The 24,424-nt window shown below is 39.9% G+C and overlaps 1 protein-coding gene across 7 annotated transcripts in view; it reads left to right on the top strand.

The window, feature by feature from the left end:
• The window catches only part of pdzrn3b (PDZ domain containing RING finger 3b), a 208,226-nt gene that overhangs the window by 120,565 nt on the left and 63,237 nt on the right, over positions 1-24,424 (top strand). The window contains exon 1 of one of the 7 annotated variants that reach the window (XM_081607528.1): positions 10,688-11,198. The exons of 5 other annotated variants lie outside the window; for them this stretch is intronic. In XM_081607528.1, the coding sequence (XP_081463654.1) occupies positions 11,121-11,198 (78 nt within the window). In that variant the 5' untranslated portion in view covers positions 10,688-11,120. Of the gene's footprint in view, positions 1-10,687; positions 11,199-20,984; positions 21,209-24,424 lie in introns of those variants that run through there. One more of the 7 variants, XM_008410603.3, reaches the window with a different exon arrangement.

The following is a 24,424-nucleotide window of genomic DNA, read 5'->3' as shown; positions in this document are numbered from 1 at the left end:
AGAAAGCAATCCTCTGTTAAGCAATCATTTCTCTACAGCCGATACCCAGACCTTCTCTATGAAGCAAAGTGTAGTACAAGGAGCCGTTTTTTGCCAGGTTACCCTCCCCAAAAATTGTCACAAGCCATTTTGGTGACTCAGCAAAACGATTCTAAAAAACGTAACTTTTTTGCTCACATGCAGGGGAAAATGAACACCAGTTCAATGTTGAAGCACAGTGGTGGCCACATCAGTCTGGAGATGGAAAAATACAATGCAATGCTTGAGGAAAATTTGAGCAAAGGCTTGATTCTATATCAAAGGTTCACCTAGTGACACAACCACAACTCTAAACACACACCCTGAGTTTGCTGTCAGTAAAGGTTTGGGTGCATTGTGACGCAAAGTTGAAGACTTTTGAATGCTTTTCCAAGATGCTATATAGAAAACACTGAATTCAATTTTCCTTGGGGACTAGTAAAACGATCAGCATTGGGTTCCTCAGATGTTTCAGATAGGTGCCAAGAGACGCTCCTGGATCCCAGCTATGGAAATGGAAGCAAGCGACTGAGCCGGCGATGATGTGAAAGGAAGGGATTTGGTGTGCATAATCTGCACAGCTCGTCAGAGACAGATGGAAGTTTTCATTTCCTTGGGATAACTATCTGTTTGAACAGGTGGACCATGCCACCCCTCCATCTCCCCAAGGACAATAGGACGTTCCAACTCCCTTCTTCCTCCCTCCCTCTTGTCCAGTTTACTTGCTCTCCTGTGGGCAATGCATTCTTCAGCAGGAAAAGCTGCGTTTCAGAGATCCGTCTCTCTGACTTGCCTCTGATTCCTCTGTAATGCTCTCCATCTCCCCCCTCTCCCATCATTCCTGTCATTACCGTGACTAGCAGCTGAGCTTAGAGACTGTAACATGCTGATTAGCATGGGGGAAAGTGAAGGTGCTGATTATAGAGTGGAAGGTGTGTAGGGTAGAGGTGGGAGAACATGGTGCATGTTACATATATTTTTGTGTTGCTCCGGGGTCATGGATACAACCACACACATGCAATGATGGAAGCTAGACTGGAGCCTGGGCTAGATTGGAGCCTGGGCTCCAGCTAGCTAGGCTCCTTCTCCTCTCCTCTCCTCTCACTGCAGACGCAACTAGCTTGGCTACTGAAACATCCAAACACAGACCTACTCACACACACACACATTGGGAATGCTCCTTGATACAGGAGAAGGGAATGGAAGGAGGGAGGAGTGCCGAGATGCCAGCAGGGGTCGGGCCTTTTGGTGAGAGGCCCACGTTCAGACTGATGAGCTGTTGTAGAATGTAGCAGGCAAACACCAGGGTAGTACACTCTGCACTCCAGGGACTGAGTCACCGTTTTGACACATTCATTGTTTGCTAAAAGCCACACTTTCCCTCTTGTGTCTACTTTTGATCTAACCAATGCTGCTTGCTTATAGGGCAGCTGAGAAACTCATCTTTTCTCTTTTTTAATCATCTAACACCTGAAGAGCCTACTTTGAACATGATTGTTCTTTGTTGCTTAGTGTTTTAGATATTCCTCCCCAGGCCTATGATTGTCACCAGTAGGTGGCGATGTGGCTCTACAGAAGTTCCTCCAGAGTTCTTCTGTTTTCAGCAGCAGCTACAATTTCACTTACTGCTGTGAATTTTAGGTAAAAATAGTCACTAAAGGCATCTGAACTGACCCACCAGCTTCCAGTTTTGTCATTTCCACTTACAATGAAATGCAGAAATCATCCTCGATTACACTTCAGAGAGTAATCTTCACACATCATTGGTTTCACTTACAGAAAGGAAGCTCTTAGCCTACTTGAAGAGGCCAAAAAGTTCACCATATGGGAATTTCCTGTGTAATTTCGAACCTTATAAGCACTATGGAGAAATGTTTTTGATAGAGAAAAAAAGACCCCTGCTGGTTTTCTTATTAGCTTTCTTTCTCTTACAAAGTGCTGCATGGCAGGAAACTAATAATAGACACCACTAAGTGCACTTACAAAACGGTTGGCTGATAAATTGGACCCATTTTTTTATTTTGAATCTTATCTACCTCTGCAAAGGTCTGAAAATCAGCTACTGTCAGTTATGTAAGTGAGCTAACTTACAGAGTATGTATGTAGACGCTACATATATGGCTTACAACAGTCGTACCACTGTTGCCAACTTAGAAACTTTTTCTCTGTCTCGAGACTTTTCAAACAAAATTGGAATCGGCCAAAATTGAAAACAGCAAGTCAGGTTTTTTAAGGATTGGTGATCAGCCAGAAAACTGCAATCAGTGCACCCCTAAATACCACAGTACCATGTCCTGGATGACATCATCATTTGTTAGCAAGGACTGCTAATCCACCTTTCGCCACTCCTCTTTAAATCTTTCACCGGCCATATGGTTATGTACTTCTACAAACAAAAGCAGATAGGATGATTGCAACTGTGTTGTTGCCCTATGAGCAAAGCTGTATGAATTGCTACTTAGCAGCTGAACTCTGAACAGCCTCTTGCACTTTTAAGTTGTCATGTCATGTCAGGCATAAGCATAATTTTCCCCCTCTGCTTGCATGTTAAATGCACAGCCAGCAAGCATGCATGTGTTTGTTTTTCATTTTGTGTCGTCTGGCTTGGCTTCTCAAATCCAAATCTCTATAAAGTGTGTATCAGTCACTAGGGTAGCGGTTGAGGGCAGATTTGTGATGTAATCAGGAATTAATTTTGGTCCCATGCATGTGGAGTGGCACCAACAGGTCAATGTGCAAAGTGTGTTTATCATATATTGCGCCTGCTGCTACCATCTTTAACCCTCTCCCGTTTGAACCGTAATCTCATTACTAAAGAACGGGCAGAGAGAGATGGAGAACAGTTGAGGTTCACCTGATCATTAGTGTTCATTGCACAAAGCAGCAGCAGATGGAGTAAATCATGTCTGGTTACGTAACATGCAGCCGAGCCGGGTAAATAGCCTGTAGAACAGAACTGTTGATCTGACTAGCCGGTAAGCAGTCAGATCACTGATTATCACTTATTTTTACAGAACAAAAGGATTATTGTATCCAATTTGCATTATGTACTCTCTGACATCCCCAACCCCGGGGTACACTGAGGGGAAGCCTGACACTTTTTTTTGGATATATAGTATATATAGTAACAGTCAGAAACCAGTTGTGCATCCTTGGTTACTAGGTCTGGCCCAGTGTTAGTTTTATCATCATTGTCTTCTCAGTTGCCTTTTAGACAGTCCGATGGTCTGATCCACACACAGACTGATGGGTGGGGATGTGGGTCTACTTTCATTAACCTGGTCACTGCTGAACTTTAGCAGTGAGCAGGCTAATGAATGTTGCTTTCCTTTATTTTTACTTGTGTAATCCTTCAAACTGCTAATTAAGTCTAGCCACAATCAGACTTCTGTGTGAAGAGTTCACAACCTCAAAGCGAACCGTATATGCAAAAAAAGAACGTTGACATTATACAGTAGCACTCTGTTTATGAGAGTGATAATGGACAATGCAGTCTATGAATTGATTTTGAAGTTGTTGACCAATGGCCGACAGTATTGTCACATGTTATTGTATCAACCTTCCAGGCCTCTCAGGTCTTCTGGTTCTGATCTGCTCTGCATCAGAACCAGAGCCAAACATGGAGAATCTGCATTCAGCTTCATAAAAGCCCAATTTGCCGAATTCACAAATAATAGCAATCAGTGCACCCTCTACTGACAGACATTTCCACCTGAATGTTTGATCCCTGCAGCTGTTCCAAAAAAAACGTGCTCAGGTTGCATTGCACATTCTATGTACTAATAAGGGATCATTTAATCTTGCTACATTTTGTCTAGAGGTATAAAGAAGATAGTAAATTAGGTTAAGAATAAATGCATTTTTAGATATGTATTTTTATATATGTATTTTTTTTCCTGGAATACTTTTATAAGGTTCTATAGCAAACTATTAATGTTTTTTTTTTCAATCAAGGTCAGTGATGAAAATAGGCATTTTAGAATCTTCTGTGGGCAACTCATGTGGTCTCTGAGGGTGAATTGTGTCCTGCAGGCCTTGTGTCAGTTACCTCTGATCTAAATAACACACCAGCACAGTCCTAGTCTATGTTGCATAACTGGCTTGTTGCCAAAATCTGACCCAAATATCATCAAAGCCTTTTTAAGTATGAACACTTAAATTTAGTGCAACCTCATCTATCAAACTTGATCTTTCACTTTCAGTAAAAAGTTGTTTCACAACCATTTTCTTTTCTTAGATTAAAACAACTTTTACCTATATATTGTTACTGTTGAAATAAGATTCTGACTCAGACACATGAAATGCATAAGTTGGTGTGAGTTTTATCAGTTAACACTGAGATGTGCTGCTATCTGGTATTTTGTTCCAGCTGTGACTGGCACAAAATACCACCTGATGCCCAAAAGTCAGTTGCTAACAGTGAAAAAATAAATTTTTGTTTTCCCTCCATCTTGTCCTGCACTTGGAAGCAGACTGAATGATGGGGTGGTCAGTGGCGGAGCCAGAGGGGAGGCCAGGGGGGCCAGTGCCCCCCCCCTGTCATCTGATTGGCCCCCCCAGTGGCCCCCCCCGATGATTGGCATGTAACAGCACCAGGTTATTCCTGTACATTATTTGGAATCATTCTAAGTCAACCTAACATCTAAAGAAGAAAAACAATAATAAATATATGAAAAGAAAATGTATAAAACTTTATATAAGTCCATGTGATGACATAAATAAATAGATTTTTATCAGGCGCGATACCAGCCTCCTTTATACTCATAACAACAAGCTGATATTCTTCTCCTGGGTGTTTCAGTTGCTGCGCTGTGGTGCAACTCAAAGGCTAAAGCACTTCATACCTGGTGGTGATGGTAAAACACCAATAAGTTATTTATTGATCCTCCGCAAAAAGAGAAAAAACCGAAGAGGGGCCGACAATGTTCATAGTTTGGAGCAGAGGTGGCGCTAGAGTTTTTTCGTTGTCCGTCAAAGAAAAAAATCATTTTATTTCCAATTTGTAGTCATCAAACGAAACATTTATTATTTCTCTGCGAGAACGTTTTTGAAATCAGGTAACATTTCACGAAATGACGTGATTAGAAGACGACAGAACTCTGATCGTTTCCTGATCCCTCATCACTTCCCTCAGCGGGAGAAAAACCAGCAGAAGCGGATCAGCTGCGCTGGACGCTCCAAAGCCTCTGGTCCGTTAAAGCGACCAGATCAGAGATGATTCTCTGACTGATATTGTTCTTAGTATGATTAATAATGAGCTCCACGATGTTCTCTGTGCGTAAAGTTGAAACTGTCTTGCACCAAGTGGTCAGCTGTGCGCTTCATCACAGTCTGGACAGAAACCAGTGAACTGCTCTCTGTTCTTATCAAGATGAGGCTGAGGAGGGAATCTGGCATATTAACTCAGTTAAGTTTTTACTGGTTTTGTTTTTAAAACACCATTAAGTGTAACTATATATTGTATATTTGGCGTTTGTCATCTCATGTGTGATTAATTGGAGCATTTATTGCCCAGCGCTCTGCGCTTGTTTCTGCCTAACAGATTTGCACTTTAATTTCTTTCCTCTCTCAACAGTCAGCTGTTATTCCTCTACTTAAACTAAAATAAGTAGATCACATTCTCTTTAGGTTTTCTCTGTGTGCGCCAAACTCATTAAACATAAACTCATTAGAACCCTGAACCACCATCAGGCAAATAATTCTGGTCCGACCCGAAATATTGTTACCCGTCAAATGACCTGTCCAAACAGAGCTTCCTAACCAAGGTGTCCATAACTCTTCAACACGCTGTCAGCTCCCGGTAAGAAAGACGCATTTAGTTCAGTGTCCATGAGATGATATTCAGAAAGGATCTTTTATTTGATTGATTTTAGTTGCCTCTGTGATGAACTCTTTGCGTAAAGTCTATCATGTCTCCATGTGCACCAGTCAAAGGTGTTAATTATAACATGTCAAATGACAGAGGAGCTTAAAAAAATAACCAAATATTCAGTTTGGTTATTTTTTTTTAATTTTATATATATATATATATATATATATATATATATATATATATATATATATATATATATATATATATATGTATATATATATAGATATAGATGTGCACACACATTTTAAATTTTGCCCCCCCAGAGGTAGTCCTGGCCCTCCCTTCGCCCCCCCAACTTTAAAAGTCTAGCTCCGCCACTGGGGGTGGTGACTGAGAGCAGCTGATAAGGAAGTACACTCAGTGCTGGACAGAGGAGGGAGCTCTTTGTAGTGAGAGTTTCTGACGGAGATGGATGAGGTTGAAAGAGTTTTACCTTCAGTGGAAGAGAGACCAGACTCTCCTGGGCACCTAGTGATAAATTTGGCACAAACTGTTGGGGAAAAAATAAGAAGAGAAGCAAAGTGAAGGAGAATAAAATTATTGTTTTTTGAAGCTCTTGTTATCTGCATCTGGTAGACTTTGTACAAAGGATGAGCAGACATAATGGACAAAACTGGACAAAAATCAGCTTTGTATGAGTCATGCTTTTTGAAAACTCAACAATTACGATCTTTTTCCAATCAGTAATTCCTGATTCCTGATTCACACGTTGGTGTGAATCACCAACGTGATTCACACCAGATCACGTTGGTGTGAATGTTAGTACTGAATAAAGATGACTAAAGGTTTACTAGTTGTATAAGAAACTATGTATCTATCTACTCCCTTGTGTTAGCTTTGGGGAGGCTAAAGACTAGCATTGCTTGGCAAGCCACTCACTGGATTTCCTTTTCTCTACTGTTCATTAGTACAGGTAGAGTAACGTTAGCCTTAGATAACCTAACAAATAACATGTCTAAGCCAGTATGAGTGAAAGGTGACTCATACTATTTTTCAGAGAAAAATACAGCATCTGTAAGAGATATTAGATGTCCTTTTGATTCCACTAATTCCAATTTTTCACTATCTTGAGCATTTTTAATTTGCTCAAGTTTTTAAACTTCAATACTTACACACTTCAACTTGCATCAGATTGTTTTACAATAAAAGCAGGCCACATTAATGCTGTTCTTATTTGCCAACGTCAGCCACTCTGTTACAATGTCAGCCTATCATTAATCAGATCAGCAGCTGGTTTCAGAATGAATGTAGACTCCTGTGACAAAGGAAGTAGCCTGGCAATGATCTTAATTTGGGCACTAATACCACACCATAAGATTGTTCCAAAGTAAATAAGAATTGAATATTTACAATATTGTACAAAGATTTTGTTTAATTTTTGTCTATCACATCATGTTTCTATGTGGAGTTATCTTAGTTGAGCTGAACTGATCAACCGGATCGGCTGCAAGTTTTTGGACCATCAGTAACACTGTGAACCAGGAGTCCCGAACTATTGAACTTCAGACCAGTACCTTTATATTCGCTTGAGCATGGATACTTTTTGTAGTTTCATAATAATTGAGGTAGTTTTGCAGGAGCCAGCTGCTCTGCACCAGCTATTGTTATGTAAGGTTGTTCTTTTTCAGAGAGTGAAAAAGTGGAGGTCATCTGGTGGTGGGGGATCTGCCCTATGCCAAGGACCTCTCACCTTACTATCCTCTACATGCATGGCCCCCCTCAGCCTCCCAGCAGGTTGTCTGTGTCATGGCCTGACTGACAGGTACAAAGTAACCGCTGCGTGCCCTGAGGGCCTAATCTCACCCCTGTCACTGTCACTCAGTCGTCTTGGACAAAGCCCCACAACCAACCTCTGCCTCCTCAAGCCGTCTGACCTAACACCATGTGTCCTCATTTAATTAAAGCAACAAAAAAGTCAGTTCTGTGAACTGTTAAAGTAATTGCAAACATGTGACTTAAAGAAATAAGAGCCATGACATGCTCCAGAGAATGTGACTCCATCCAACAGGAGCGGCGGTCAAGTAGAGCCTATGAAAGGTGACATGTGGCATCCTCATTACGGGGCTCAAATGTCTCTTTGTAGGTGTTAGGTCACCTAGCACAATCACATCAAGACATCTATTGACACATCCCACAAATGAGGTTTCCATTTAGCAAATGTCATTAACATGTCCTTTGTTAAAAGTCTTGCTGTTTAGAGGGGAATCACTGGATCAGTGGCAGATAATGGGAGCATTGTGCACAAATAGAATTCCTGGTGGATGATAATTGAATTAACTTCAGGCAAACCTGGTTTGCATTGTCCTGAGCACGTGTCATGGGACACATTAGCAAGACATTTGTTGGCCACTTGTGATAATTTACATAATAAGGGATGACAAATAAAAAGACATTGTCAAAAAAAGGTCTAATTGTCTCAATTGCATCTGATCCTCACGCATATACAGTACTTTGCAAACATGATGAGATTTTATGTGGTAAAGTAACAAGAAGCCGGATGCTTTTAGTTACTTTAAACAGCTACTTCCTCTCTAAACAGCAAGACTTTTAACAAAGGACATGTTCGTGACATTTGCTGAATGGAAACAACGTGACATATGTTGCAGCACAGTTAATGCTCTTCACTCTGACACCCCTAAATAAAATCTATTTAAACCAACTGCCTTTAGAAATTATAAATAGTGAACGGAGTGCATTGGTTTGTAAGTTATGAAACAACATCCAGAGATTTGATGGATCACAGAGCACTGTTCGGTTCATCTTCTGAGAATGGAAAGAGTATGGTATTGCTTTAAGGGAAGCTATTGGTCAAAGAGTCCACAAATCTGGAGAAAGAGTATCAAAAAGACAACCATTGTTGAATGAAAGTGTCAAAGTTAGAAATTATTGTGTTGGTTCTGCTTAAGGTGACATGAATCAGCTGATTCCTCTCTAGACTTTGGTGGGTGTTACTCCTTTGATACAATTCACTATCAGTGTACAATCCCAAAGGTCAGCCCTTATATTCTTAAACAGATTATCTCCATTATCCAATGGGACTTGTTCATTAATTATTATCACACATGTACAACTTGTCATTTCGCACTTCTTAAAAGTTAAATAAAAATGTTAAAGAGGAGGATGGTCCTCCTGCAGTACTGTTTGAGGCTTCTTTTTTGAGAATATTAAACTCTTTTTGCTAAAGTCTTTCCCTTTGTCCAAGGTTTTCTTCAACTACACACTTGATGAGCAAGCCATGATTAAAGCTCATGTTCAGAATGTTTCATCTAGCAGCTAGTGGAGCCTAACAGCTCTGAAGAGGAATAAACATCTTTCTTTGAAGCAGCTCACTAGTTCAGCAAATAAACGACAGAGTGGCTGTTGCTTTGGATGGACCAAAGGCCGGGGGGTCACACAGTAAAGAGATTTACAGACTGGTCAAGACATCCAGTTAGCATTACTAGAAATCCATCAAATTTCCTGTGAAAGACTAAAGATGGGGATCGGGGTAAAATTCAACATCTGCCCTGCCACCCCGACTCCTCTGAGGCAGTGGGCTTGAGGAAGTCAAACTCAGCTGCCTATCAGGACACTGAAGCATCCGAGTGATGTCAACCAACATGTCTGTCACTTAAAATCCTCCTGTTGTCCTCATTTTCTGTGTATAGGGAAAACACATACAAATCTCTGTCATTTTGACCCGAGGACAACAGGAGGGTTAACTCAGTGACCTCTGCTCTCACTGGGTGTTCATTTGGAAGATTGTGGTGTTTGTAGTGGGATTAGGCTGTAAGTCACTTTCAGTCAAACAGGTTGTCTCATTCTTCGATTTCACCTAAGGAACCAAACCAATTTCCCCATAACATGCAGGGACTGTTAACAAAACAGCTATTTTCTCTATTCCCTGTCTCTATTCATTGCAGCAGAGAGCTCCTCAGAGTTGAGCCGGTCTTTGACTGTGGGCTGAGGAGCCAAAGTGTTCAATTGTATTCTGACATTAGACCCTCTGGCACTTGAACATGGAGACATTTTAGTCTTTTCAGATCATGAATTACTTAACACCAGGGGTAAACGTAGTTTTAAATTCTTGGGGGTACTATGACAAAAAAAAAAAAAATTATATATATATATATATATATATATATATATATATATATATATATATATACTGCTAAAAAATAAAGGGAACACTTAAGTGCTTAAGTGTTACCTTTATTTTTTTGAGCAGTGTGTATATATATATATATATATATATATATATATATATATATATATATATTGCTTCTTTGTGTGATTTGGAGTTTCTGTGCTGATTAATTTGTTTGCGAAGCAATAAAAGCTGGGTAGCTCTTGAACTGCTACAAAATAAAGCTGTATTTCCTTCAGCCCACTTGCTGCAATGTTGACACCTTGAGATGCCATGAGACCTAAATTCTGAACATCATGGCATGGAGTGATGTCTGGCATATAATCATTCATTTTAGCTTTTAAACTGGTTCTATTGATCCTGTGTCCAGACAGAGGGATAATCAGTAGCCCAGCATCATGACCTGTTTGTTCTGAAGATCCTGCAGCTTCCACTTCTCTTCCTAACATGGCGCCTCCTCATCCTGACAGGAGGAACCACAGAGCTCTGTTAAGTTAAAAGCACATCTTCTGAAGTTGGGATATTTTTCCTCCAACAGGTTCCAGAGGAATCACCTCAAACCAGATGTTGAACTGGATTTTTACAATTAATTTAATTTCACATAATTATCATGGTAGAAGCCATTTGTTTGTTAAATACTTAATGAAACATATTTACCGTGTTTGATGTTTGTTGTAAATGATGTGTAGTCACAAAGAACGAGGTAATTAGTCCAAGTGATGTGATCAGTGTTTTCTGTGTATTTATTTTGAGGTTTTTCTGTGTTTATTTGCCTGTTCCCCTCTGAGTCTCTGTCTTCCCTGTTGATTGTTCCCAGCTGTGTCTCGTTTCTTTGATTACCCTCCCAGTGCATTTAGTCCCACCTGTTGTCTTTGTCTGTTGTCGGATCCTGTGTGTACATCCCTGTCTTCCCCGTTGCTCCCTCTGCAACCTGTTCTTTTGGATCATCATCATCATCATCATCATCATCATCATCATCATCATCATCATCATCATCATCATCATCATCATCATCATCATCATCATCATCATCATCATCATCATCATCATCATCACTTTACCTGGGTCTGCCTGCGTCCTCTCTCACCTCACCAAAACCAAATCATGACACCAAGTTTGTCGTTTATTGAACGTTCAGAAACTACAGCGGCTGTGATGAGCCAAGACAAAGGTAAAAAAAAGGTAAAACAACCAGAACAGGTGATCAACTCTAAACCACTCACACCTTTTTACTCTCCGTCTCTCTCTGTCATTTAAGCACACCCGTTGCCATGGCAACCTTCTGCGCTCCACAAGCCGACCAAAGATTACGTTAACATAACAATCAGTCCGTTACGATATTAGGTTTGCAGGCCTGATATTTATTTTGCGATCATTAATAAGCCTCTCATGAACACAGCGGTGATTGATTAGTTGAATTTAAACTCCTGCTCTGCTAGTTATTTTGGATATGGAACCGAAACGCACAGAATTGCGCAACACCTTGTTGAAACAGGGACGGCATTGTTAAGTTATTATTTCTGCTATTGTGGCAGAAATATTAGACCGTGCTGGTCTAATGCAGAGATCGACTCAAAACCTTCCACGATCGACATATTACGCCCCTGCTCTAGCAAAGCACGAACAGTTTAGAAACGATATGAAATGGGGAAAAAAAGTCACTTAACTGATTAAGTTGTGTTTTAGATCGTTCTTGAAAAACTAATCAGTCACAGCTTAACAGTGAACCAATTGATTTTTTTACAGCAGACAGCCGCTCCCCTCTCTTGCAGTACCCTACCGTGCCCCCTTACTTTCACCCCTGCTTAACACAATGAGCAAATTTCAGACCAACCACATCTGTTGGTTTAACTCTTAACACATGTTTTTTTTTTTTGCTACCAGTTGATAACTAATCATGTGTCCCAACATATTGGAGAAAACGGTTTTCTTTGAAATAGTTTTTTGCTTATTGTATTTCCGCTGTTATTTTAAACACCTTACCAAAATTACTAAAAGTCCTCTTTCCTCCTGCCAACAGTGCTGTATGTGCAAACTGGTAACACTTGTGTAGTCAACGTTCAAATAAAAAAATTGAAATTTGAGTTCCACTGTCACTGATCAAGAGAATTCTAGCTAAACTTGATTCCATGTTTAGCTAGAATTCATAACCCATAAGGTTAGAGATACTAACCTTATGGGTTGTAGTTATTGTTAGCAGAGTTCCATTTTACAGACAATTTTGCCTTTGATTTAATGGGAAGACTAAAGATGTTCATTGAGTTAATTGCGAGGTCTGTAATTCATTAAATAATTAATGATGATTAACAAAATAAGCAACATTTTCAATTCAAAATCCTAATTACACGTATGAACTCAGCAACAAACATATTTACTGTTTTTAATTTGCTAAAAAGGGTAACAGTTATTTTGTTATGAAACCATTGGATTGGTGCCAACTGCTGTATTACCCATTCAACTACCAGTATTTCATTAACCCCTGCTAATATATGGGACTTCTTTGAAAACATGATTTTTTAGAAATGTGAACTGTGTACGCTGGTAATAACATTGGGGACATCTGTTCTGCTGCAAAATGTTTTGCACTGAGAATCGATGTTGGGCTTGAATAGCTTTGTGAGTCCTTTTAGCACAACATGAACACAGTAATCGTATTTGTCCAAAAAGGACATTTGAAGCAAAAATTAATTGCCAGTGGTCCAAGAGGTTTTGTCTCCAGCACTGTTGTTTGAATACTTGGCTTGTGCAAAGTTGTGTTCAAACTTTTCATGTGTTAAATCCGTGTAAATAATGAATCAAAACTAACACGGTAAAGTCCCAACAGTACTTCTGATTCATCATTTTGGAAAATAATCACTCGCAGGTGGTTCTTTTTCCCAATAATCTAACAAACTAAAAATGAAATGGTCTTTTGCAAATTTTGTTTCTATTTTTATTATTGTTCTTGGGAAGGTAATGCTACATTGCTATTGATAATAACTAATATCAGTAATAATATTAGTTATTATCATTGATAATAATATTTCTGCCACAATAGCAGAAATAATAACTTAATGCACTTCTCAACCCACACATGGATCGTCTTAGATGTGTTTGAAGATGAAAGTAGCTCTCACCAACTGAGCTTTGAGTGGAGTCCAGTCATCTCGGTATGGAAGAAGCTGGTTGAAATATGATCTCCTTTTAATATCCTTCTTAATAACTGTGTTGACAAGCAACATTACTAACCCTCTGAAAGAATGCCTTGACTTTTAAATTGCTGGCACTTAGATGGTATATTTGCTCTACTACATCATAACAGTGTAGTGGAGATGGCATTAATGAAGTAAAGGTTAAAGGGTAATTGTCCAGATTCTATTATGGAGTTAAATGCAGGCAGTGATGGGTTGCAGGGTGAAGCCAGGATGCTCACTGCCAGCGCTAACCCCTGTGCATAAAACCACGTTAATCAGGTAATTACCAATCAAGCCTCTGTTAACTTGGCATCCACACTGGCCTGTTTAGATACCCAGTAAATATCAGTTTTATGCTCTGGAGAACTTTATGAAACAAGCAAAACTTTCAAGATTTAACTAATAGAAAACTCATAGTATACACCCATAAATTCATAATTACAAAGTGGTCTAAACGGTTGAGTAAACCACCTCACCTCAACAAAACAAAATCTTAAGTTTTTTTTCCCCCATGAGTATGGCAAATGAAGTTATTTTGTACTGACTAAGCAAAAAATATTGCAGCCTTTTATTTATCTGGATCTTATATGTAGAAATCACCTGAGAGAGTGTTAAAACCAGTGAACAGGGGTTAAAAACTTCTGTCTTTTTCTAGTGAAGCATATCACACAATACCTGTCTTATTAACGGCTAATCATTCTCAAGCAATTTACTTACAGAGATAATGATGGCATTATTAGTGCTTTGACACTCCAATTAAACAGTTTCAGTGGCTTTCATTCCTCCTGGCTGGGTCCCTGTTGGCCAAGAATCTGCCTTGCACAGTAAATAGGAATACAAAGCTGAAAGCTGTCTGATAATTTATGCATAACCTAGTGTTTTTAGACTACACATACACATGGATTGTCATGCCCCAGTGGTACAGCTGAGATGGAACTGGAGACTCATTAAACTCCTCCACACATTTTGGTTTGTACCTCTGTCCCGCTTCCTCCTCTGAAACCTCAGAGGAGCATCTTCTGTCTCTTCTTCACACCTCCTTTTAACATCCCCTGTGTTAGTTTTCACTCCCTCTTGTCGCTAGTGTTTGCTCATCTGGCATTTCCATTACAGCTCAGACAACACAGTTCCTTTCTCCTCTCATATCCTCTTCAGACTTTAAATGATTTTTTTGTTCAGGGCTAATGCAACATACACATTTCTGGAGATCAAGTTGTGGTCAAAGGCAACTCTGCAAAAGGCTATAGCTGATCATATAACTGTTGCTTTTAATTAAAAGAACTTATCAATTTCCTGTTCAGTGTAAGCCGTTCTCTAAGCAACTGAATTTCTACCAACAATTGGTGCTGTCATTATTCCCTATCTTGCTGATGTATTCTAATAAAAAAGGCAACATTGATCACAATGTCAGAAAATTAATTGGATCTTGTTTTCAACAGTAAGTCTTGTCGCATCTTGGGAGTATGCGTGTTGTTTTTGTTGCATTCACTATAAGAATGTTGTGTGATGTTGAATCAATGGTGTGGAATTCAATATTCAACTCTTCCACAGTAGCTACGTTTCCAATTGTCATGCAAAATTTGAACAAACTTTTCAAATGTTGCAAAAGAGATGGTGTGTAGATGGTGTGCTTCCATCTTCTGGTGGTCTTGCTTGCTCTTCTTGAGGGAGGGTCTAATGGTACTTTTCTACTTTGCAGTCAGTGGACTTGGATGAAACGTGTAATGCAACGCTTTATAGAAATGCGATAAACTTAATAAAATGGCCAGATTATTAATTATTTTCACTCTAACTTTCCTCATGTCTGACCTTAGTTTCATCCCGCTGTCTGGCCAGAACATTCCTGGGACTCAGACATTATCTCTGTGTGCCATCAGTGTCCAGTTTCTTTGTGTGTTGCTACGTCATCACTCTTTATCCTCCCATCCTCTTAAAATCCCCCTCTGCTCTGATGATGGAGAGATAAATAGTTCTGTGTTTTGTCATAAGGCAGGTTGAAACACAGTGCTCAGGTTAAAAACATCTAGCTGACTGCGGTCAGTTAGGGTCATGTTCAATGTGTGCATTACCTGAATTATATTTTGTTTTTTACGAGTAGTCAAATCTATTCAATGCTGTGCACCACAAAATTATTTTGAAAAGGTTGTGTCTTAATCAGACTACATAGTCGTGCTTAAAGTTCCTGGAGGGTCACAACAAACCAGAAGAGCTACAACAGGCAAGGGCCATCTGGACCCTGTTGAAAAAACGATTGCTAGCTGGAGGTGTGGCCGCTGTTGGCAACCCCAGAGGAAATAGGTCCCTATATCTTTGCTAGCAATAATATGTCTTTAGCATTCGTCTTGCTCTTACTTGAGTTGTTCAATATTTGAAAGTGTGGCCAACATGGACTGAACGGCTTAATTCACTTCCTCTGCTGACATTGCCAAACTACAGTCCAACAGAGGCAGAATATAATTCAAAACGATGCAGAAAATCAATGGCCTCTTTCTGTTTGCCGATTGGTTGAAATTCAACCAATCGGCAAACAGAATATACCTAATTCAACCAAACACATCTCCCAAATGTCAAAGGGAGATGAGAATCAAATAGAATTGCATATCATGATAAGATAATATAAGAATTAAATTCCAATTAATGTTGTTTAAAAAAACTGTCCAGATTATTGGTTTTAGTGTTTGTTCCATGTGATTAAGTACAGTTACTGTGAGCAATTCAGTTATACAAATCTTGCTTCTTTATGTGAAAAGAAGCAAAAAATTGTTCTTATCACTTTTATCGTCATCGCTATGGTTATGCCAAAATATTCTGATAAAACTTTCAGTTTATGTCAACCACTCCTACTATGAAAGCAACATGCTTATAATCGCGCCGGAGTGTGGTCACCTCCAGACATCTTTTATCTGTCAGACAAAAGCATAGGGGACTATTCATTATGAAACCTGCCTGATTGTCAGTTCCACAGACATGGAAGCCTCAGTTGATGTTACATCCATGAAGAAAAAGCCCATATCTGATTCTCTCTGACAGGGCCACAGATCAAACTTAATTCAAGCACAAACTTGAACCTTCATACATCAAACCTCCAACAACGGAGATGGAACCAGCTGCTGCAGCTTCTCTGCACTCCTAATTGCTCATTTATATACGTGTTTGTACTGCCTTGGCTGCCATAACCCTTCCTGTGGAGTAGTTGGTATCGAAGCACTGCCCTCCCTTTGCCAGCTTTGTGAATGGGATAATCTTGGCACGAAAGAAAGATTAGCCCAGGAAGATCACTGGCTTAAAACTCAACACTGATCCCAGCGCCTCAGGCACCACAGTGCGGCTAATGTGAGTGGAGAATTAGTTTCCACGCTACACTAGATGAAAGTCAGAGCCTTTAGGAGCCAGACGAGCAAAGCCCACTGTAATAATGACTGATTGTTGAGTTCACACAGACACCTTTGTTGTTTCCCCAAGGCAACTTTTTTTTTTTCTTCTGCGATGCCGATCTTGTATCTCAGATATTTCCTGACAGAGCTGTTCTGTTATTTTCTACAGTTGTAGTTGTGGGAACAAATAGATGAGGATTTATTTGAAGACTGACATGGAGATTGTTGTTTATTTCAAAAGGGACAATGCACATCACAAAATATAACAGAGTTGGCTATAAGGCTAGTTTTCATCTGTTGGTTACAATCGGTATAAATACATTTAATAATAATACAGACAAATTAAGCTTCTTCTGTAAAAAACAGAATAATATATATATGCGTGTGTGTGTGTGTGTGTGTGTGTGTGGAATATAAACCTTTAAACTTATTTTTATGGTAATTGCATGCATTACCCAGGTGAAAAAAGTATACTTTAGTATATTTCAAACATACTTACATTTGTGAAAGTACATTTTAAGTATACTAAGTATTAAGTGTACTAGCTATAAATATATCTGAAGTATACTAAAAATACACTTGTACCAATTTCGAAATTAGAACTTTAAACATAATTGTACCAAAATACACTTTTAATAAATATATTAAATAAAAGTATACTTTAAGTGAACAAAATATATATTTGCCCAAGTGTAAATATACACTTGCTCAAGTATTTTTAAAATATATTTTGTATACATTTCAAAATATGCTCAAAATAGATTTTTTTTTAATTCACTTAACACTACTTTAAATTATTAATTTTACTATGTTTTAAATTACATCTCAGTGTAAATTTTAGACTAATAAAGTATGCTTTTTTTTTTTTTAATTTTCTTTATTTAACCGGGTGAACCCCATTGAGATCCAGATCGCATTTTCAAAAGGGACTTGGGCAGAAAGAAGTCTGCAACCCGATTACAAAATAAAAGTTATTAATACATATGCAGAATGTCTTTTAGGCATCTATAAAGTACTACTTTTTGATATGTATTAATATATTAAGGCACCTAAAAAGGTATACTTTTTAGGTGCCTTAATAATCTTTTACTATTTTTGTTAAAATTGCAAAGAATAAAAAAATTATAAACATGATGTAATGTCGTTTAAGAAAGTACCCAATCCATTTTCAGATGTATGATTAGCTCCAGTTCATACTCCAGATCAGATGGTGGCGGTATTGCACACTTTCTTTATAAAAGAAAAAAAAAATGCCATAAAGAGAAAAACCTGAACAAAGGGAAGATAACAGGCACTGTTCAAATTCGTCATTTTTACTCTCATAATATTGCCTTAAAAGTAGAGAGGGCCTTGAAAATGGGTACTAATTTTGGTAAATTCAAGCTGGTGACGTCCTAATCCGAGTTAGACAACAGACAACACAACGGGACAACAGATGGAAATGAAATGTGTCACAAATGGAGCCCGAAGGGACAAAGGCTACTAAGTGTTGCTAGCTAGTGGTAAGTTTGCTTATTAATTATTTTTGTTTAATTATAAACAGTGCAGTAAAGATATATAACTTACGTTGGTTTCATAAATAATTATTTTATCAATTTTATTGTGACTTGTATGATTATTACTATAGCAATCATTCAGCTTCATGTTATAACTGCATGGAGGCTGTTTGTTGCAACTTATACTTTTATTCATAAACTTAACCTGGTTTTAATTAAGCTCCAAATGACACAGACTTTGATATTATGAGGTTGTTGTTATAACTCGTTCATCAATGTTTTTATCTTCAACATATTTTTGCAGTCTAAACAAATGAAGATGAAAGAGGAAGCCAGAGAAATCAGGTGTTAGAAAACCTAAAGACTTTTCTGTCTCAGAAGAAGCTCTGACTCCACCAGATCATCAACCAGCTCTGAGGATGAACCTCCACATTGTCTTCCTGGTGTAAGATGATCTGTCGTTGATCCTCACTGTTCTTAGGAAGGAGAAATGTCAGTTTGTCTGCAGTAATACTGGAATACTGTGACATTGAATTAAAACAATACTCTGTTCTTGGTGAAACTGTTTTCACATTTCCTCTAAAGCAGGGGTCCCTAAACTTTTTCCTGTGAGGGCCACATAACTTTTCCCTTCTCTGGTGGGGGCCGGAGTCAGTTTGTATCAGAAAAAGTGTGACGATTGCAGGAGTGCTTAAATGTAAAAATGTATTATTTTCCAGAAAGCACAACCAAATAACATTCTCTGGGTTTTTCACAGAACAAGTCAGGAAATAACACTATTAATGAAATAAATAATAACCAAATAATCCTCTCTGGGTTCTTCACAGAAAAAATCCAGGAAGGATTATAGTCCTATAGGGAGGGATGAACAGTCAGATAAGGCTTCTACATGTTGGTGTTCCCACTAAATACTGAATAATTTTTTTAAATCTGCTTTATTTTGTCCGTTTGGCTTCAGGCATGTGTGTTTGGAGTAAAATGCACACAATTGGAAGGGTGTGGGGGGAGAATGTTGTGTCTCTTTGCTGGATTAGCATATCAGCATACCAGTACTGAGTGCTAATTTAACTGGGTCATTGAAAGAGAATGCTTTAATAAAGCTGCAGAGTTTTAGATGTGCCATCACAAGCATGTAGCCCCTCTGCTGTTTGACGTGTAAGTGGGGGTGCAATTTCAGATTAAAGTTGCATTGTGTAGCTTTTCTAAAGATATATTATCTGCCATTAGCACATTTCATTTAGATTGACAGCATTAAGCCCCTCCTCCTGGCTCTGATTGGTTGTTTTTGATTAGGAGCAGTGCACTTCTTCAGATGGCAATAGCAGCACAGAGAGGAGGTTGCCTGGGAAATTCATGGCAGGAGATCCTGTGCTTCTGACCGTAATAATCAATGTTACTGGCCAGTTCATGCTGGCTTATAACAATTTAGTTTATTTATTGCAGTCAATTTCAACAACAAGCTTGGTGAGATTACATAAATCTTCACTAACCTAAAACAATTTCACATCCAAATGTCAGATAGCGTTTAGCAACTCAACTTACCTCAATATGTTTTTTCAGATCCTACGGTGAATTTTTGAAAGCTAGAAGTTCATGCTTTGGGGGGAGGTGAGGTTGCACCGGAATCTGCAGGAGTCGTTTTTAGACCCGGTTAACTCAAATAAATCTTTTAAATAAGGCCATGGCTGACGCGGGTCTTCTGAATGACTACACTTGGTGGACTCTATTTTGGGTGTTAGTGATTCTGAAGGTGCTGCATACCTGCCTTGCTCTTCTTTAGGGAGAATGGCACTTTCTACTTTGAAAAGTACCATAAACGCAACGCTTTATAGAAATGTAGTGAAGTAGAAAGTACAGATACTTACTGTAAAATGTGGTGGAGTAAAAGTACCCATAACTAAATCTACTTAAGTAAAGTACAGACACATGAAGAATGTACTTGAGTACAGCAACTTAAGTACATTACATCCCACCACTGATCATAACATACTGTCAGAACATGGTCATAGTTTTAACAAATGTCATTAAAAAAATTATTTGTTACTGACTGCACCTTTTAAAATGTGAGTCTGCAGCAGACCAAGCACCCAGAGAGCGTCTGAAGAAACAAACATGGGCTTTGTTATGAAATGAAAAGCTTCCGTTGCTCAGCTTTTTTCCCAGATTGAATCAAAGGGTGCGTTCACACTGCAGTCTGAAGTGACCCAATTCCGATATTTTTGACGTAATGTGACCTGTATATGATTTTTTTCATGGCAGTCTGAACAGCACAGGTCGGATTCTTTTTGAATGCAACCCATATCCGATACGTGTCCGATTCAAATGCGACCTTATGTCCAGGCCGCATTCATCCGAACTGAACGTCAACAAATCTCACTATTCTGCGTCCTGATACACGCAAGTGGGAAGAAAAACAACAACTATGACGAACTATAATGAGGATTAAGTTGTTAATATGCTGCTCCAGTTGGACAACAACTTCAAATATGTAAGCTAAACTCCACCGTTAGCCTCCATGTTTACTTCCGCAAACACTGAGCACTACTTATTTTTGTGGCGGTTGGCAGAACACTGAGAACGCTAACGCTATTGCGCCCTCTGCTGCTCAGGCGGGTCACTTTCAGGTCGTTTGCAGAACACATACAGGTCGCATATGTGTGGCAGTGTGAACGGCCCGGCAAAAAAATCCGATTTGATAAAAAATCGAAACTGGGTCACTTCAGGCTGCAGTGTGAACATACCCTAATGGTGCTCGGTTAATAAAAACAACTCTTCCTTTTTTCCCCCCTTTCCTTAGCCTTCTCTATGAATTCTCAATGAGCAGCTGCTTAATAAACATAAAGGGGTGTGTGCTCAGAAGAGACCTGACCTCTGAGAGCTCAGAAGTGGGCAAGAGAACAATGGAGGAGGGAGGGTGTGCTGAGCTGAGTGTTGAGACAGCCTCCAGCTGGGGGCGGAGGGGCAGTCGGTCCCGTCAGCCGAAAACAGTCAGAAGAGAGTGGACTGAGCAAGGGGAAGAGCTGGGATTTCTGCTATTGCCATTCACAGGGGAGACCCTGGATGCTGGGATTTTCTCCACCATGGGATGCAGCCTCTGTTCTTTGAGGAAGCCTCATGAGCAATATAAGCTACTCTACGAAGTCTGCAAGGTACTGTGACCATGTGCTTTCAAACTTAGTTTTTGGGTGTTTCTTTTGTTGCAATCTTTCTCCGGCTTTTAGACAATTATCATCCCTGACTTGTCGGTCTCAGGGGTCATTGGGTTGAGTTCAGCGGAGTGAAGTTGAAACTGTTGCCAGCTAAAAGGGGGTCTGAACTCGATGCTGGGGTCAACGAGTGGCGGCGTGCTGTGCTTAAAAGGAGGTGATGAAGAGGAGACAGCTCTCTCAATGACCCGGTGGATCTGTAGCCAACCTCCAAACAGTGACTGTCCTTGACTCTTTGGTGACTCTTTCACCAAAGTTTATGTTTAACAGTTGAGTGCTTGTTTTTCAAATTCTCTTTACGGAAAAGAAAATAGAGCAGGCGTTGTAGCAGATGCATCATTAACACATGGGGTTGAAGAGCATTCTCACACCCCAGGACTGGAGCTGGATTTGGCGTTCTTCTTTTTGCATTCTTTGGCAGCTGAGCGTAAACCCTGATTATAGGCAGAAACGTTTGATGGGTTTCGCCAAGTCTTTTTTTTATGCTGCAACATTTGCTCACGTCAGATACCACAAACTCCTGAACTCCAGCAGATTGTTCTCTTTAAAACTAGATTTACATCCATCCACCAACATGCATCAGCTGAAGTTTACAGTGCTTGTATCATTTATGTTTCTTGCCCTCAGAAGTGGATCGGAGTGGACAAAACCTGGTTCATGAAAATAAAGCGAGACTGTAGTGGTATTTTAAGAAAAGGCAACAATTCCCTTTTTTTGTTGTTGTTTCCACCAATGGTAGAAAGAAGGTCTGGGATGTTAACGTAGGGTTGGGTATCGTATCGTTTTTCATTTATCATGATAAATTTCTCATAATTATTTTGGTTTATTGTTGTTGCGATAAATTCCAATTAATGATGTTTGAAATCCCCCCAAACTGTTGGCATTGATGGTTTTACTATTTTCTCCAATGTTTGTTCAATGAAAGCGCTGAACAAAATTCCAATAAATTTGAAAATGCAGTTACTGTGTGCAATATTCTTTATTGACAGTCATACACTTACCTAAGAAATTTTTTATAAATGGTTCTTACCGTCACTTTTTATAGTTATCACAATAGAGATAATTATATAACTACCCCAAAATTCTGAGCTAAAACTTGAAATCCATATCACCCACCACTACTTTAATGCATTAATATAGATTAATTACATCAATTTCAATGTGTTCAAAATTTTAACACAATGTATTTTATTATTTATTTATTTATTTATTTATTTTACATACAAAATTCCTGAACTGGAACCTTGGTATTCACATGTTTCTGATACACTCATAAATCTATGCATCTGTGCATCATCTGTAAAACTTTAAATCCATAAAGTTTTACAGATGATGCTGTAAAACTTTACAGCATCATCAAAAGAAATGATGTTGCTGCTCAAGTTGTACTAAAAGGAGTTGGCTTCATCTCAATGCAATACATGCCGGTGTTCACATATTTAAAGAAGTTTTTTGTTTTTTTTTTCAAAAGAAGTCCAATTAGATTGTAGAATAAGCTAAATCACAGGTTAAAAACGGTAAACTGGATTGTTGAGATCTATTTATTTAATAAAAAGCTTTTGAATTAAAAATGTTGCTTATTTTGTTGATGCATGGTTTTTCATTAATTACAGATTCTGCAATTAGCACAATAAAAATTTTAATTTAGTCCCATGACAAATATGAACATTTGATTCATTTCAAGACTTTGTGTTAAAGAATCCTTAATCAGTGTAGAATAGAAATTCAGTCATGGCTTATTTTTTCCATAAATTGTGGTTTTCATACTTGCTTTTTTCTAGGTAGGCACTAGTGTAATTTAAATTTTACTTTCTTTAACAAGCAGACAACCCTCCTGGAGAGGAGGGTCCGTCGGATAGTTGAACCTCGGATTCAGGAAGAGCAGTGTGGTTTTCGTCCTGGTCGTGGAACACTGGACCAGCTCTACACCCTCAGCAGGGTCCTGGAGGGTGCATGGGAGTTCGCCCAACCAGTCTACATGTGTTTTGTGGACTTGGAGAAGGCGTTCGACCGTGTCCCTCGGGGGGCCCTGTGGGGGGTACTCCGGGAGTATGGGGTACCGGGCCCTTTGATACGGGCTGTCAGGTCCCTGTATGACCGGTGTCAGAGTCTGGTCCGCATTGCCGGCAGTAAGTCGGGCTCGTTTCCGGTGAGAGTGGGACTCCGCCGAGACTGCCCTTTGTCACCGATTCTGTTCATTACTTTTATGGACAGAATTTCTAGGCGCAGCCAAGGTGTTGAGGGGATCCGTTTTGGTGGTCTTAGGATCGCATCTCTGCTTTTTGCGGATGATATGGTCCTGTTGGCTTCATCGGAACGGGATCTGCAGCTCTCACTGGAGCGGTTCGCAGCCGAGTGTGAAGCGGCCGGGATGAGGCTCAGTGCCTCCAAATCCGAGGCCATGGTCTTGAGCCGGAAAAGGGTAGAGTGCCTTCTCCAGGTCAGGGGGGTCGTCCTGCCTCAAGTGGAGGAGTTTAAGTATCTGGGGATCTTGTTCACGAATGAGGGAAGAAGGGAGCGGGAGATCGACAGGCGGATTGGGGCAGCGTCTACTGTACCGGTCCGTCGTGGTGAAGAGAAAGCTGAGCCAAAAAGCAAAGCTCTCGATTTACCGGTCAATCTACGTTCCCACCCTCATCTATGGTCATGAGCTTTGGGTCATGACCGAAAGAACGAGATCACGGGTACAAGCGGCCAAAATGGGTTTCCTCCGCAGGGTGGCTGGGCTCTCCCTTAGTGATGGGGTGGGAAGCTCGGTCATCCGGGAGGGACTCAGAGTAGAGCCACTGCTCCTCCACGTCGAGAGGAGCCAGTTGAGGTGGCTCGGGCATCTGGTAGGGATGCCTCCTGGACGCCTCCCTGGTGAGGTGTTCCGGGCACGTCCCACTGGGAGGAGGCCTCGGGGAAGACCCAGGACACGCTGGAGGGATTACGTCTCTCGGCTGGCCTGGGAACGCCTTGGGATTCCCCCGGAGGAGCTGGAAGAAGTGGCTGAGGAGAGGGAAGTCTGGGCCTCCCTTCTGAAGCTGCTGCCCCCGCGACCCGACCCCGGATAAGCGGAAGAAAATGGATGGATGGATGGATAACAAGCAGAATAAAAGTTTCTTCAGCCGGGGGAGTCCCAAATGTGGTTCAGAGGCCATTTTTGCAGTCTGTGGA

This window comes from Poecilia reticulata, chromosome 5 (genome assembly GCF_904066995.2).
Source record: "Poecilia reticulata chromosome 5, P_reticulata-male-v2, whole genome shotgun sequence".
In the NCBI taxonomy this organism is placed as follows: Eukaryota; Metazoa; Chordata; class Actinopteri; order Cyprinodontiformes; family Poeciliidae; genus Poecilia; species Poecilia reticulata.
The sequence above is the reverse complement of the archived record's forward strand: the minus strand, read 5'-3'. Positions and strand labels throughout refer to the sequence as shown.